Source organism: Typopeltis vanoorti, chromosome 14 (assembly GCF_054136105.1).
Source record: "Typopeltis vanoorti isolate ZY-2024b chromosome 14, IOZ_Tvanoo_1.0, whole genome shotgun sequence".
In the NCBI taxonomy this organism is placed as follows: domain Eukaryota; kingdom Metazoa; phylum Arthropoda; class Arachnida; order Uropygi; family Thelyphonidae; genus Typopeltis; species Typopeltis vanoorti.
Window position 1 is genome coordinate 26,241,289 of NC_143562.1, and position 18,095 is coordinate 26,259,383.

The 18,095-nt window shown below is 35.3% G+C and overlaps 1 protein-coding gene across 1 annotated transcript in view; it reads right to left on the reverse strand.

The window, feature by feature from the left end:
- The window catches only part of IntS10 (integrator complex subunit 10), a 212,196-nt gene that overhangs the window by 17,588 nt on the left and 176,513 nt on the right, over positions 1-18,095 (reverse strand). Inside the window, exon 18 of the mRNA XM_090403768.1 lies at positions 17,187-17,351. Coding sequence (XP_090259894.1) covers positions 17,187-17,351 — 165 coding nt within the window. The remainder of the gene's footprint in view (positions 1-17,186; positions 17,352-18,095) is intronic.

The window sequence follows — 18,095 nt, forward strand, 5'->3', positions numbered from 1 at the left end:
ATATCATTTTGTCTTCTATGCTCCTGATAATAGTATGGAACATTTCACATTGCAACTCCAGAAAATTAGAAAACAGCTTTGACACTGGGTTCTGGAAAAAGTCTTTCAACATTGTAGGAAATTTATCTATTCAAAGAAAATAGGCTTTAAGTCCTTCATACATTTCATTCAACCTTTTGATAGCTGGATGCAACGACAGCCACCTTGTCTTCGAGTGTCCTAGAAATGTTTTATACCCATTGTCCACAAATTCACAAAATTCTTTTAGGGACTGGACTCTCAGAGTATATATAAAAGTGTTGAAATATTTTAGCTATAACAGCCTCAATGTCTACAGGAAATGTATCAGCTGCAGTTTGCACAGCATTGTTTAAAATATGAGCTGAGCAACCAACTCCAATCAATCGGCGGCCAAACCTAGTTCTCAATTTATAGTACACGTTGTTTCTTCCCTTTCTCGAACATCCTCTGAAGTTAGTATTAGTATTGTCTGCTGACAAGGTTATGACTTTATCTTTAATCTTCCAAGATTTTAACAAGTCCCATATGTAATCTGTAAGTCATTCTGCGCTTTCACTAGGAAGGTCTGTAAATTCTAGAATCATGGTTTTAACACCTTTTTCTGGAATGAAATATCGAACTATCAATGGCACTAATTTTGAAGCACCATGGTTTGAAGCATCAATCAGGATAGATATATAATTTGCTTTCTCCATTTCCATTTTGAATTGCTTGATTGCAAATGGAGCCAAAACATTTACAATAAATGCTTGTGTTTTTGTTTGCCCACACGTAAATTTTCTATCATATAACTTACGTATTATTTTAGATGTACAATCCATTGATCGAAAACTCTGGTTGTGATACGCAAAAGTTGCTTTTTCTGCAGCAAGATTCTTTTCTACTTTCCCCATCTCTTTCTTGGTAAAGAAATCACTGACTTTTGCACTTGTACTAGCTCAAGATGCAGATTTATGTCTTTTCATAGCAATGTGATGGATAATGTCAGACTTTCTGCCATGCTCGACGCTAAACAAGCCACCACAAACCGTACACTCCACTTTATCTGTCTTGCCCAATTTAGTAGATTTTGTGAAAACGGAAATTGAGTTTTTAAAGCGTCTGTATAATCACACTTCCTTTTTGGCAACACCAACTTGTTTCTCTCGGAACAAGCTTCTAAAATGGCATGGGCCAAGCGGACTGTTCCATGCTATTTAAAGCTGAGCCAATATCACGGCACATGCTAAAATGTCAATGCACATCGTATTGTTCTAACGAACTTATCATTGTTGCAGTGTTGCCATCACTCGCCTTGAGAAAATAATAACATGTGTCTACAGTTCCCTGTAATGATGATGGAAACAGCTCTGAAGTCAAAAGAAGATAGTGAAGTGAAGGACATGTTGAAATCCATTTAGATGAAGTCTGGGTGGATCTCTTAAAAAATGTTGAAGGAGAACTATCAAATTTAAAGAAAGTAGTGGAGTTCGTTATGTGTATCCCTGGAACAAATGCGTGTGTCGAAAGATTATTTTCTCACATGAACACACTGTGGACTGATGAGAAAAACAAATTGTCTGTAAAAACTGTAAAATCAATGCTTATTGTAAAATCATTCTTCAGTAAGGATTGTGTAGCTTTTCATGACATGATTCTTAAAAACAAACAATTGTTAAGTGAAATTAATTCTTCAGAAAAGTATTGCAAGAGTGAGCAAAAGACTGATTGATTAATAAGAATATTGCCAGGTGAGAAGAGCATTACTGTATTTAGTAGGTTTTTTTTTTAGTAGAGCATTATCCAATTTAGTAGATTTTTGTGAAAACGGAAATTGAGTTTTTAAAGCGTCTGTATAATCACACTTCCTTTTAGGCATTTTCAATGTTCAACAGGGCCACAGTAGAATTGAGAAACCATACATTTTAACAGCAGCCATACAGTAATTAATACTCTGCAGGCACCAACCTGTTTCTCTCGGAACACGCTTCTAAAATGGCGTGGGCCAAGCGGACTGTTCCGTGCTATTTAAAGCTGAGCCAATATCACGGCACACGCCAAAATGTCAATGCATATCGTATTGTTCTAACGAACTTATCATTGTTGCAGTGTTGCCATCACTCGCCTTGAGAAAATAACGTGTCTACAGTTCCCTGTAATGATGATGGAGAGCGATGTTTGTAATAGAATAGAAATTGTAACTCATCGATTTTGTTATTCAGTCTTGAACTCTAAAATACAGGACAAAAAGCTGTCCCAAAGAGTTTTCTAGGGACAATGGGACACATTAGTCAAAAACAGGATGATCCCGTATTTTACAGGACATCTGGGATCCCTATTGTACATGGCACTGATGCATGGTTCCATTACATATAAAAGCATTTGAATAGTTTTGGACTTAGATGTCTGGAAAGAATGTTGTTCAATGAGAAGGTGAAAGTGCAAAATCAGGAAGCTAGAAGTACTGTGTTGTGTGTGTGTGGGGGGGGGGGGGGTCAAGTGTATGTTCAGCTATCGCTGGGATAAATGAGTGTGTGTAGAAATGATAATGCAATGTCAGCTGTAGCTTCACAGGCTTCAAATCTGAATAGGTTGCTAATGACATTATGCAATGATAACTGTAGGTTCAGGAGGATTTTGAAATGCAGGTATGTGAATGTCAGGGAAATCAGAAATAAAGGAGAGAAATCTTTGGCAGTGGTCATCGTCAACTTGGCAACAAATTATAGGCATCAACAAGACCTTGACAGAAAATGATACTGTTACATGAATAGAATGTAAAGGATATTGTATTTTCAGGAAAGACAGAGGGAATAGGACAGGAGGCAGTGTGTTACTGATGATTGTTGAAGAACTTAAATAGACAAAAATCGAAGTTAAAGAGGATTTTAAATGTAGGGTAGTTTATTTGAGGCTAGCTATCTAGCATAAGATATAGACCAATAGGACAAAATAAACTGTTGCTGCTGATATAGACCAAGAAATCCACTAGAAGATATTGATGACATGCATCAGCAGATCAGCACAATGAGTGCATGCCAAACAACGATCATGAGGGACTTCAACATTGGGGACACACAGGGCTGGATTAAGATGATCACGATGCTTTCTGGCACTACTATTGCATCAAATGAGGTAATTTTTTATAATTAACGTAACCATTTTATTTTTTATTTTCCTGTCTGTTTTAGGTCTTGTTTTAATAAATTATGTCTTGTAAAATGCTCCAGAAGCAAATATAAAACAAATCATGTGGTTGTCTCAGAAACACGTCTCCGGTAAAAGGCCTAGCTGTCACAGAAGTGCGACTCCAGTAAAATAAGAGTTAATTAAAGCACGAAAGCACAAGATTTAGCTGTAAGCCGAAAATTAAATTGTTCGTATGATTTTGCCTGTGATATGTGTAACTGTGTTGATTGCCACCTAATATTCAACAAAATACCGTATTTTTTGGACCATAAGATGCACCTTTTTATATAGAAAAATCGATTTAAAATTGGGGTAACATTAAAATAAGAATCCTTACACCATAATTTGTACCGAAGCTGTTAGCGAAGTTCAATTACTGGCGCAATATGTTAATAAAATTAGTAAGTATGCCACTGAAGGTAGGTACCTAAGTTATCTTGCTGCATGTGGGTGAATCACCTATTTAGAGGTGATTCACCCACAATAGTCATTAGTGTGTAAACACATGTGCTTTTGTACGGTTCGTTTGAATTATTTTTTAAGTCGTTAAAATTGTTATCTTAAAATTAGAAGAAATGAGTGTAAAACCGAAAAGACTTTCATATAACATGAGTGATAAATTATGCAAAACAATATGGAAAGAGCAGAAGAAAGACATTTTGGTCCACCACCAACAGACAAAATGGTTCACGAGTGGAGAAAACAAGAGGAACAATTAAAACTGCTATGTAAACACAAGAAAACATTCCGTTCGCACCTAGAAAAATGGCCAGAATTAGAAGTACAAATGAAAAATTGGGTAACAAATCATCAAAACATGGAAATATCTATTTCCACGAAAATGATAATTTTTGAAGCAAAACGATGGGCAACTGCTAATGGAATTTTAGATTTTACCAGATCACCGTCTTGGTACTTCAGATTTATAAAAAGACACCGGTTATGCACGTACAAAAACCAATGTAGCCCAAAAAATGCCGGCTGACTATGAAACTAAAATTTAGAATTCCATAGATTTGTCATATCAGCGAGAAGGAAATTTAACTTTCCTTCTCGCTGATATGACAAATAATGAAAAATTGGGTAACAAATCATCAAAACATGGAAATATCTATTTCCACGAAAATGATAATTTTTGAAGCAAAACGATGGGCAACTGCTAATGGAATTTTAGATTTTACCAGATCACCGTCTTGGTACTTCAGATTTATAAAAAGACACCGGTTATGCACGTACAAAAACCAATGTAGCCCAAAAAATGCCGGCTGACTATGAAACTAAAATTTAGAATTCCATAGATTTGTCATATCAGCGAGAAGGAAATTTAACTTTAAGCTTAATCAAATTGCGAACATGGATAAAGTAACTCTAACCTTTGATGCTCCTTCAAATCAGACATTAGATTCAAAAGGCACCAAATCAATAGTGATCAAAACAACAGGTCACGAAAAAACTCACTACACTGTATTTTTAGTTTGTTGCACGGACAGAACAAAACTACCCCTATGTTAATCTTCAAGAGAAAAACGTTACCGAGAGATGAAATTCCTCGTAGCATTATTATCCACATTCAAGATAAAGGCTAGATGGACGAAACAGGAATGAAATTATGGATACAAAAGATATGGGCAAAACGTCCAGGTGCATTGTTTAAAAAGCCTGCGATGTTAGTGTGGAATCAATTCAGAGCGCATAAAACAGAATCAACCAAGAAGCTTCTAAAAGAAATGAATACAGAATGAGCTGTCATTCCTGGAGGCCTTACAAGTCAATTACAACCCTTGGATGGATCTATTAATAAACCATTCAAAAATTTTATCTGGGAAGAGTGGAACAAATGGATGGCAAAGCCAAATCACGATGTTACAGCAACAGGACTTATGAAACGGCCAACAATTTCAGAAGTATGTACCTGGGTGAAAAATTCATGGGAAGCTGTGAAAGAAGAGACGATTATAAAGTCATTTAAGATATGCGGGATAAGTAATGAGATGGATGGTACCGAAGAACACGAGATCAGTGATAGTACTGAGAGTGAAGATGAACTGAATATTGCTAATACAAATGATTCTAACAATAAATAAAAATTAAGTAAGAATTTTTAAATATCTTTATATAATAAAATATTTTTTTCTAAACATCGTCTCATAAATATGAGGTGCGTCTTATCGTCCGAAAAATATGGTAATCTTTTTATTTCTGTATTTAACAGATCCCAAGAACCAAGATGAAACGTGTTAAGTGTGCACAAATGCGAAAACTATCAAAAAAGAAACAAGAGGAGACTTTGGAATTAGATTCCAAGACTGCAAAGCTGACTGATTTCTTCACACAAGTTCCACAACATTATATACCAATTCCTGATCAGAGCCAATCTCCATCATCAGAAGTGGACACAAATACCACTTTGATCACTTCAAAATCAAAATATGATGATGTTGGAATCATCAAGGTGTCACAAGCAGGTTCATCTAGCACATGTCTCACTACTGACCTCACTTTGTCTGTAAATTCTCTTGATATCTCTACTGTAAATGTTGATGCAAGTTGCTTTACAAAACATTCTGAGGTTGAAATAATTGCTGAAAATGAAAGTTTAGTGGGCCATGGTGATGGTGGTGAAATGATTCAGTCTGCAAAAGATCCAGGGTTGTGGCTTGATTTCTCTGCTGATGACATGGCTTATTGGACTGCTTGTGGACCCAGTGACTGTCAACACCAATGGGCCATTTGACAAGTCTTACCGACATTTCAGTTGTGGCAAACCAGTAAGATACTGTTCGCAGAAACTTTTTGTTGGGACAAAAGCCAATAGTGAGGAATACAAGAGAGAGTAGTTATTGTATTCACCATCAACGGGATCAGTTTATTGTTTTGTTTGTAAACTGTTTGCTCCTAAAAATTTCTCACATTTTGTTACAAGAGAAGGGTTCAGTGACTGGCGAAATACTATTGTAATTGATCGACATGAAAAAAAGACTACTCACCGAGACTCTATGCTAACATACTTAACTCGCAGACATGGTGTAGGGCTTGGACAACAGTTGGAAAAACAAATTCAGGAAGAGGGTGATTACTGGGAACATGTCCTGAGGCATGTCATAGCTGTTATTCGTACGTTAGCTGAACGTGGCTTGGCTTTTCGAGGAACAGAAGAAAGATTTGGATTATTACAAAATGGGAACTTTTTAGGGCTGCTTGAGCTCATAAGTCAGTTTGATCCATTTTTAGCAGGTCACATTGCGAAATATGGAAATTGTGGCAAAGGAAATCCTTCTTATCTGTCCAAAGCCACCTGTGAGGAACTCATTTAACTGATGGCCCAAAAGGTCCACGTGCTTATTGTTGATGAAATAAAATCTTCTGGTTATTTTATTTTGCCAGTTGATTCAACACCAGATCTGTCACATATCGACCAGTTAAGTGTTGTACTTAGGTACTTAAAAGATGGACAGCCTATTGAATGCTTTTTAACCATTCTGGAAATGAAAAGCCATACTGGTGAGGAAATGGCAAATCAGGTGTTGTAGTACTTACGTAAAGTTTGTCAGCTAAACTTTTCAAAATGTAGGGGTCAGTCTTATGATAACATTGCTAACATGTCTGGGCGTTATAAGGGGATGCAGCAAAAAATTTTAGAAACAAACAAGTTTGCTATATATGTGCCCTGTGCACCTCATTCACTAAATTCGGTAGGCCGAAGTGCTGTTGACTGCTATCAAGAGACGGTTAATTTCTTCTCTATAGTGTGGTTGCTCTATACCTTTTTTTTCAGCCTCAACCAGCCGGTGGACAATTCTTAAAGGTTGTATTGGAAATGAAAATGTCTTAAAATCCCTCTCTGATACCAGATGGGAGGCACATGCTATAGCAACAGCAGCAATTTTGAAATCTTTCCTTCAAATTTTAGAAGCGTTAGACTGTATAGCCGAAGACCAGTCACAAAAGGGAGACACTAGAAGAGAAGCAGATAATATTGCAAATAAGATTCAAGAGCTAGAATTCGTTTTTATGTTGAATTTTTGGGATGAGATTTTGCAAAATTTTCATAGAGTAAGCCAAGTTCTACAGAATGAGAATGTCAACTTAAAAACATGTGCAGATCTGTATGGATCATTAGCTGACTAACTGTGCACTTCATGAAATGAATTTGAAAGATATGAAGCAGCTACAAAGGAAGTGCTACCAAATGTTGATTACAAGGCAGCTCAAACTTACAAACGTAACAGAAAGAAGGTACCCAATGATGGAGATGCTCCAAAAGTATATTGGAATGCCAGAGATAAATTTCATATCACCACCTTTTACACAATTGTTGACAAACGTGAAACTGAGATGAGGAGAGATATACAAAGAAATATCAGAGAGATTTTCTTTTCTAAGTGATGTGCCACTTCAGTGACTTCATCATCTACTGAAATTGAAAGGTATTCTCAGTGTTGTCAAAAGCTGATTGATGCTTACCCAGAGGACTTGAACACTAACTTCTCAGCTGAGCTTCAGCAGTTTCACTCATATGTGCGCCATAAGTTGAGTGCAACAAAAAATGTAAAAACAAGATTCAGTCATACTGAACTTTATAAAATAATTGTAGAAGATAATATTAAGTGTGCCTTTCCAAATGTAGACATTACTTTTTATATATTTTTAACATTAATGGTCACAAATTGCTCAGCTGAGCGTTCATTTTCTCAGTTGAAGTATAATAAAAATCCCATCAGAACAACTATGCAACAAGGCAGGTTGAATGCCTTATCTCTACTAAGTATAGAAGCAGATATGTTACATAAGATTAATTTTGAGGATCTGATCAAAGACTTTGCAAATGAAAAAAGTAGGAGAAAACTTTTCAAATCTAAATAAAGTTGAAGTATACAAAAATAAAGATTATTTTCCATCTTACTATAAGTTTTGTTTCATTTTGAAAAATAAAAATTTATTTTATGGTTTATTATTGTTTATATTTTGAATTACATATATATGGGGCACCAAAATCTTTTAAGTGCTTAGGGCCTCTATGGGTCTTAATCCGGCCCTGGGGACACAAATTGGTAGTGGTTACATGGTGAGATGGAAGTGGAATTCATACAGTTGTTAAAGGATATTCATAACCAAGGTACAATACTCAGCCTCCAACTGGGGGAAGTAACCATGTAATCTTGTTCTGGGAGGTTGCTAATTCTTTAATGTAATTCTTAGTCAAAAAGGAGATAGATTTATAAGAAACTATAAATCTGGTATAATGACAGACTTGGAGGACAGCTTGGCACAGTGCTATGGCTTAAGAAGCTACAAGGGAAGAATCTCATTAGTACATGGGAAGTGATCAGAGGTTGTTTGAGAGAAGTGGTGTTAGACTGCATATATCCACGATCAGGAGGATAAACCAAGTTGGAATTTAAGCGAGTGAGTAGAGATATAAAGCAGGAGCTGAAAAAAAAACAGTGGAGGGAATATAAAGAAAAAAAGGTGATCAGCAACTCATGAACAGTACAAAGTAACAAGTAAGAAAAAGAGTGACTAGCATTGTAAGAAAGGCCAACTCGGATTATAATAGAAAAAAAAAAAAAGCTCAACAGGCCAAAGTAAAGCCAAAATATTTCTTTCACTATGTGAGTAACAGGAAGAATGCTTATGGAAGGAGAACTTTAATCAATGCTGATGACAAGAAGGTGACAAAAGCAGAAGAAAGTTGAATTGCTGAGCGATCACTTTGCAAGGGTGTATCATCCAGGTGGAGATTATGCAGTTGCTGAAGTGAGACTGAATGTGAGGATTAAGGGTAGATAAACGGGAGGTGCTCTGAATATTGAAAAATATCAATGTGAATACAGCAGTGGGACTGGATGGCATGCAGTTTGTGTACTATGTCAATGTGCAAGAGAACTGGCAGTGCTTCTGAAGTTGTTTAATCTAAGTCTCAGCTCTAGCAAGGTTCTAAGGGGGTGGAAAGAGGATAAGATGGTTCCATTACATAAAGGCGGCTCGAAGGAGTGGTTAAAGCACTGGAAAAGTTGGTTAAAGGTAAAATCCATCAATAAGTAGATATGACTATGATACTCCATGGTGGGAAGAATGGCTTTCTAAAGGCCTCAGTAATTTACTCACATTTTATAATACAGTGATAGCAGAAAGAGATAAGGAAAATGGCTACACCATGATGTTTCTGGACTTTGCAAAGGCATTTGAAAGATCCTGCATGGAAAACTATTACAAAAGTTGGAACAAATTGGAATGGATATGAATCTGGTGGAATGGTAGGGGGAGGTGGCTAGTGGAGTGCCTCAGGGATCTGTATCAGCCACTGTGAAACTTTTATTACTTCCATATCTGAAGATTTCTGGTTGAACACCATCTACTATACATATTTTAGATTTCGATAGTTTAACATTCGATACTGAAATGTACATCACTGAATTCTTCATAGATATTTTTACCACAATTATGTCATTTATTGATTTTTTAAAAGAATTACTCCAGATATGATAATATTATTATCTTCAGTTTTAATGTCACTTAGATCATCGATTCCTTTTAATCAGTTCTGATTCATTTTAGAGGAAAGCTACTTTCCTCTATTGCTGAGTTTTTTCAATAGCCTCTAGAACATTGAAAATTTTTTTTCACATGGTTAGACTATAAATTAAAGATGCAAAGAAATTATATTCTTGGTGTAATTCTTTGTCCAGGTGTAAGCAAACATAATTTGCATGTGAAGTATTTTCATGACTTTGCATCAACTGCTTTAGTATCCCATAATGCAAAGCATCCCCACCTTTCAGACAGGTATAATGCTATACATTGTGGGAAGGGCCACTACCCAAACTGGTTTTGACCTTTACAGAGGTCTTATCAGTTGGAACAAGACCCAGAAGAGATACCAAGGTTGAAGTAATGTAGAAATCACACATTTCCCATATACAAACCGGTCTAGGTAGTGGCTCTTCCCGAAATGCATAGCAATATACATGTCTAAAAAAAGGGACCCAGTGACTGTCAACATCAGTTGCCTTAGTATCCCATAATTTGCATTATGGGATACTAAGGCAACTGATGTGAATTTACGGGCCCCTATATACAAGCAGGCCAGTTGTGAAGATACCTTATGAGCAATTGTGCTTGCTTACACTTGAACAAAGGATTAAACCAAGAATATAATTTCTTGGTATCTTTAATTTATAGTCTCTAGAATATTTTGCTGCCTTCATGATATTATCTTCTATTTTCTTTCCATACCTTTTATACACAATTTTCCTACTGTTTTTTTTTTTTATTTTTATTTTTTTATATTCTCTAAGGATACAGCTGATGCTTACCAGGAACTTTCAATGCACTCTGAGCTAAAATGATTACAACTTGTGTATTATACTGATGGAAATGAAACGCAAGAAACTGATGAAGAAAAGAATTTAGTTGAGATTGTGCTCAATCCCATATGGAATTGAAGTTCGGAGGAACATATTGCAAAAGTGGGTAAACAGCACAAAGGATTGTGTAAATATTGAAAAACGCACATACTGAAAAGTAGGGATAATAAGTTATTATTTCTCTTTACAAAGGATGTACGACCATTTGGCTTACTATCCTTCAATGGTTCCCTGGTTTCTGATGGATGAGGAAGTAGTGAAAAGATCTAAAGTTATGACCAAGATGGTGTCAAGTCTATGAAATGCCTCCTATGAGGACAGAGTGAAAATTTGTTTGTGAGTTACAAGGAGTCCCCACCCCAAAGGATGAGCAAAAGTAATAAGTAAGGATATGAGAAATCTAATTTTTTGCATGTAGAATGGTAAACAAGTTATAAGGGGATGCAGCAAAAAATTTTAGAAACAAACAAGTTTGCTATATATGTGCCCTGTGCACCTCATTCACTAAATTCGGTAGGCCGAAGTGCTGTTGACTGCTATCAAGAGACGGTTAATTTCTTCTCTATAGTGTGGTTGCTCTATACCTTTTTTTTCAGCCTCAACCAGCCGGTGGACAATTCTTAAAGGTTGTATTGGAAATGAAAATGTCTTAAAATCCCTCTCTGATACCAGATGGGAGGCACATGCTATAGCAACAGCAGCAATTTTGAAATCTTTCCTTCAAATTTTAGAAGCGTTAGACTGTATAGCCGAAGACCAGTCACAAAAGGGAGACACTAGAAGAGAAGCAGATAATATTGCAAATAAGATTCAAGAGCTAGAATTCGTTTTTATGTTGAATTTTTGGGATGAGATTTTGCAAAATTTTCATAGAGTAAGCCAAGTTCTACAGAATGAGAATGTCAACTTAAAAACATGTGCAGATCTGTATGGATCATTAGCTGACTAACTGTGCACTTCATGAAATGAATTTGAAAGATATGAAGCAGCTACAAAGGAAGTGCTACCAAATGTTGATTACAAGGCAGCTCAAACTTACAAACGTAACAGAAAGAAGGTACCCAATGATGGAGATGCTCCAAAAGTATATTGGAATGCCAGAGATAAATTTCATATCACCACCTTTTACACAATTGTTGACAAACGTGAAACTGAGATGAGGAGAGATATACAAAGAAATATCAGAGAGATTTTCTTTTCTAAGTGATGTGCCACTTCAGTGACTTCATCATCTACTGAAATTGAAAGGTATTCTCAGTGTTGTCAAAAGCTGATTGATGCTTACCCAGAGGACTTGAACACTAACTTCTCAGCTGAGCTTCAGCAGTTTCACTCATATGTGCGCCATAAGTTGAGTGCAACAAAAAATGTAAAAACAAGATTCAGTCATACTGAACTTTATAAAATAATTGTAGAAGATAATATTAAGTGTGCCTTTCCAAATGTAGACATTACTTTTTATATATTTTTAACATTAATGGTCACAAATTGCTCAGCTGAGCGTTCATTTTCTCAGTTGAAGTATAATAAAAATCCCATCAGAACAACTATGCAACAAGGCAGGTTGAATGCCTTATCTCTACTAAGTATAGAAGCAGATATGTTACATAAGATTAATTTTGAGGATCTGATCAAAGACTTTGCAAATGAAAAAAGTAGGAGAAAACTTTTCAAATCTAAATAAAGTTGAAGTATACAAAAATAAAGATTATTTTCCATCTTACTATAAGTTTTGTTTCATTTTGAAAAATAAAAATTTATTTTATGGTTTATTATTGTTTATATTTTGAATTACATATATATGGGGCACCAAAATCTTTTAAGTGCTTAGGGCCTCTATGGGTCTTAATCCGGCCCTGGGGACACAAATTGGTAGTGGTTACATGGTGAGATGGAAGTGGAATTCATACAGTTGTTAAAGGATATTCATAACCAAGGTACAATACTCAGCCTCCAACTGGGGGAAGTAACCATGTAATCTTGTTCTGGGAGGTTGCTAATTCTTTAATGTAATTCTTAGTCAAAAAGGAGATAGATTTATAAGAAACTATAAATCTGGTATAATGACAGACTTGGAGGACAGCTTGGCACAGTGCTATGGCTTAAGAAGCTACAAGGGAAGAATCTCATTAGTACATGGGAAGTGATCAGAGGTTGTTTGAGAGAAGTGGTGTTAGACTGCATATATCCACGATCAGGAGGATAAACCAAGTTGGAATTTAAGCGAGTGAGTAGAGATATAAAGCAGGAGCTGAAAAAAAAACAGTGGAGGGAATATAAAGAAAAAAAGGTGATCAGCAACTCATGAACAGTACAAAGTAACAAGTAAGAAAAAGAGTGACTAGCATTGTAAGAAAGGCCAACTCGGATTATAATAGAAAAAAAAAAAAAAGCTCAACAGGCCAAAGTAAAGCCAAAATATTTCTTTCACTATGTGAGTAACAGGAAGAATGCTTATGGAAGGAGAACTTTAATCAATGCTGATGACAAGAAGGTGACAAAAGCAGAAGAAAGTTGAATTGCTGAGCGATCACTTTGCAAGGGTGTATCATCCAGGTGGAGATTATGCAGTTGCTGAAGTGAGACTGAATGTGAGGATTAAGGGTAGATAAACGGGAGGTGCTCTGAATATTGAAAAATATCAATGTGAATACAGCAGTGGGACTGGATGGCATGCAGTTTGTGTACTATGTCAATGTGCAAGAGAACTGGCAGTGCTTCTGAAGTTGTTTAATCTAAGTCTCAGCTCTAGCAAGGTTCTAAGGGGGTGGAAAGAGGATAAGATGGTTCCATTACATAAAGGCGGCTCGAAGGAGTGGTTAAAGCACTGGAAAAGTTGGTTAAAGGTAAAATCCATCAATAAGTAGATATGACTATGATACTCCATGGTGGGAAGAATGGCTTTCTAAAGGCCTCAGTAATTTACTCACATTTTATAATACAGTGATAGCAGAAAGAGATAAGGAAAATGGCTACACCATGATGTTTCTGGACTTTGCAAAGGCATTTGAAAGATCCTGCATGGAAAACTATTACAAAAGTTGGAACAAATTGGAATGGATATGAATCTGGTGGAATGGTAGGGGGAGGTGGCTAGTGGAGTGCCTCAGGGATCTGTATCAGCCACTGTGAAACTTTTATTACTTCCATATCTGAAGATTTCTGGTTGAACACCATCTACTATACATATTTTAGATTTCGATAGTTTAACATTCGATACTGAAATGTACATCACTGAATTCTTCATAGATATTTTTACCACAATTATGTCATTTATTGATTTTTTAAAAGAATTACTCCAGATATGATAATATTATTATCTTCAGTTTTAATGTCACTTAGATCATCGATTCCTTTTAATCAGTTCTGATTCATTTTAGAGGAAAGCTACTTTCCTCTATTGCTGAGTTTTTTCAATAGCCTCTAGAACATTGAAAATTTTTTTTCACATGGTTAGACTATAAATTAAAGATGCAAAGAAATTATATTCTTGGTGTAATTCTTTGTCCAGGTGTAAGCAAACATAATTTGCATGTGAAGTATTTTCATGACTTTGCATCAACTGCTTTAGTATCCCATAATGCAAAGCATCCCCACCTTTCAGACAGGTATAATGCTATACATTGTGGGAAGGGCCACTACCCAAACTGGTTTTGACCTTTACAGAGGTCTTATCAGTTGGAACAAGACCCAGAAGAGATACCAAGGTTGAAGTAATGTAGAAATCACACATTTCCCATATACAAACCGGTCTAGGTAGTGGCTCTTCCCGAAATGCATAGCAATATACATGTCTAAAAAAAGGGACCCAGTGACTGTCAACATCAGTTGCCTTAGTATCCCATAATTTGCATTATGGGATACTAAGGCAACTGATGTGAATTTACGGGCCCCTATATACAAGCAGGCCAGTTGTGAAGATACCTTATGAGCAATTGTGCTTGCTTACACTTGAACAAAGGATTAAACCAAGAATATAATTTCTTGGTATCTTTAATTTATAGTCTCTAGAATATTTTGCTGCCTTCATGATATTATCTTCTATTTTCTTTCCATACCTTTTATACACAATTTTCCTACTGTTTTTTTTTTTTATTTTTATTTTTTTATATTCTCTAAGGATACAGCTGATGCTTACCAGGAACTTTCAATGCACTCTGAGCTAAAATGATTACAACTTGTGTATTATACTGATGGAAATGAAACGCAAGAAACTGATGAAGAAAAGAATTTAGTTGAGATTGTGCTCAATCCCATATGGAATTGAAGTTCGGAGGAACATATTGCAAAAGTGGGTAAACAGCACAAAGGATTGTGTAAATATTGAAAAACGCACATACTGAAAAGTAGGGATAATAAGTTATTATTTCTCTTTACAAAGGATGTACGACCATTTGGCTTACTATCCTTCAATGGTTCCCTGGTTTCTGATGGATGAGGAAGTAGTGAAAAGATCTAAAGTTATGACCAAGATGGTGTCAAGTCTATGAAATGCCTCCTATGAGGACAGAGTGAAAATTTGTTTGTGAGTTACAAGGAGTCCCCACCCCAAAGGATGAGCAAAAGTAATAAGTAAGGATATGAGAAATCTAATTTTTTGCATGTAGAATGGTAAACAAGTGGCACAGCTTGCCAAAAGTGGTTATGAACAAATGAGTTCAAGGAGAGGTATGACAGATGTATGAATAACTGCTGGTGTGGGTCTCCCACAATGATTCTTGGGTTGACTTCATGGAGATGCTCAGTTAATAATAATAATTCCCTTCTCCCAATCAGGACTAACTTCTTGAGTCCCACCATGATATGCTGATTTCTCCATCTTTTCAGACAATTTTGTGAAGTGCTTGCCTGTCTAAGTAAGATAATGCTTTCTTTAAATTTTGCCACTCAATCTCTGTGATTTTTTTATTTTTTTTTTTAAATAAAAAAAACTAAACCACAATAAAAAAAAATAATAAAAAATAAAAAATAAATCTCTGTGATTTGGTTTAGCTTTTGTTTATAAATTCTCTAACTTTTTTCACAATTTTTGTTTACTGTCTGTAGTTTACATATATAAGCTGTGAAGATTCTTCAAGTTCTTTAAAAAAAATTTAGTTCATATTTTTCTTTTCAGATACTGGTTACATTCTATTTCAAATACCATATAACACCCTCATATCCTGAACCAATCTGAAAATACTGCTCTCAATGAATGAAACTTTCTTATTTCTTGTATGCTCATCTTTCTGCTAAAATGTGGTGTCATTAATGATTAGTCAGTGTCCTGAACAAGTAAGTGGATAACCACCATCATTATTAGCTCTGCTGTTTTCTCCAAAATTTTCTCAAATTTGCCTCAGATTAATTTACAACTCTGCTGTTTAGACCTCCAAGAAGAATGTGCATTTCCTCTTTCTTTATGGCAGCTGGTTTCTGTAATGACTAAAAAAATCTTTTACTCTTTTTCCCCTTTAACCAGGCAACTACCCAGGCACTATGATATTTAGTCATGCTTGGTATAAGTCAATACAAAATACAATTTGGTCAGCTAAGTCCCAAATTAGTTCAGCATTGTTCATTCAGTATCCAGGCAGATACCTAGTAGGGATGCAGTATGCAATGATGAGGATTGAAGTCCTGGTCACTTCCCTATATTCCTAACAAGCTATGTGGCAGTCTCTTACCAATTATGTATTCCTGATCCCTAAATGATCTTGTAAAATTTCATTTGACTTTGAAAATAATTATTTTATTTTTGAGGGGGAAGGGGAAGAGATTGTACACTAGATCAGATTTGACTGATAAATTTTGTTTGCTTACACTCAGGCTTTTCATGAACATTTTTATGGTGTGATACAATAGTGATTTCAGTCATGATGCATTTCCCCAATGAAAAGAAATAACAATTAATTAATTTGTATGTAATTATGTAATTTATTAAATTATAAATTATGCAATTAAATTATATTATTTAATTATGTGATTACATAATTTCATATGATGCATTTCCCCAATGAAAAGAAATAATAATTACATAATTTTATTAATTAATTAATTTCAATCCTTCTAATGCTTAAAATTATATATTTGCATTATAAAATTAACTTTGATAGAATTACTTTACAGAATTTTTGTTTTTTCATTATTCTATGAAATACTTTATGACTGCTTATTTTTAAGAGAAGGGAGGAATCCCCAAAAGGGCATAAACTTTTTAGCAATAACCTTTTTTTTTTTTTTTTTTATCTATAATCACTTCCAGTTTTAAGATGTTTAAAATTATATATTTACATTATGGAATCATCTTTAATGATATCACTTTAATAAAGAATTTTTTTTATGTATTCAGTGAAATATTTTGTTTATTTTTATTAGTCTTTTTTACTTGTAGTGAAGTATAAGGTTCATCTCTTTGCAATACTAATTTATAATCACTGTAACTAATATTATGTAACATACGATATACTTATCAAATAGCTGTGAGTTACATTAAAAATTACCCTAATACCTTGTTAATATGTGTGTCTTGAAGCCAACATATTAATAAGTTTCCTACCACTGAATGCATAAAAAAATGCCTCTTCAATAATACTATGGAAACATGCCATACATATGTCTATGACATTTATGAGGTATTTACAAAAGGATATTAATGATGTAGCTGAAAAATAATCCATAACAAAAGCTGCCATGTCTCTTGATGTAGTCTAAACATTGCAGAAATAGTTGCTCTTCTTGTGGCCAATTATACTGAGTCAGAATTATTAAATGGCCAAGAGCCATATCATCCTTCACTGAACAATGAATCTTATCCTGCAACATAAAATACATAAAATGCAATTACTAAAATAGAGAGCCCAAGGGCTTCAGTTCAGCAATGCAAAATTATATAAGCAAGTGGATATTAGATCCAGCATTATTTCAAAGCCGAATGTAGAAACTATATTTGCTACAATAGAGTCCGTGCAGTTAGCCTAGTGGCTGTGTGCTTCGCAACCATATGCCTGGGAAAGGAGTGTCCTAGGTTCGATTTCTGTCGGTGACATGAGGAGTTGAAGGATCTTCCTCAGCCATAGCCAAGGTAGCGGGTCTTGGGCATGGACAGTAGGGTTTTTTTCCTAGTTTATCCTGGGGTTTTTCATCCTGCAAAGCAGGCAAACCAGCCTTGAGTACTCAACACTACAGGACATAGGATACACCGTGGGGTAGGGCTGACCACGTTATCCTGTGAACAGTTTGAGGTTCGATGATTAATAACCCTCGACACCGCAAGGTAAAAGAGGGTAAAAGGAAGATGAGATGTAGAAACTATGAAAGTTTTGTAAGATAAGTTAACCAAGAGCTTACAGGAATACATTTGCTGACATTCATAAGTTGCCTTAGTATGGACTTCTTTTAAGTAGTCATTATATAGGCACTGCCCAAGCGTCTATATATTTGCTTTTTATTAGTTCCATTTAGGTTTCACTGGCCTGACAGCTATTTCGAACTGGTTGATTCTCTTCAGAGACTAGGCAGAAACTTTAAGAGAGCAAAATATGGAGCGAAGTAATGCTG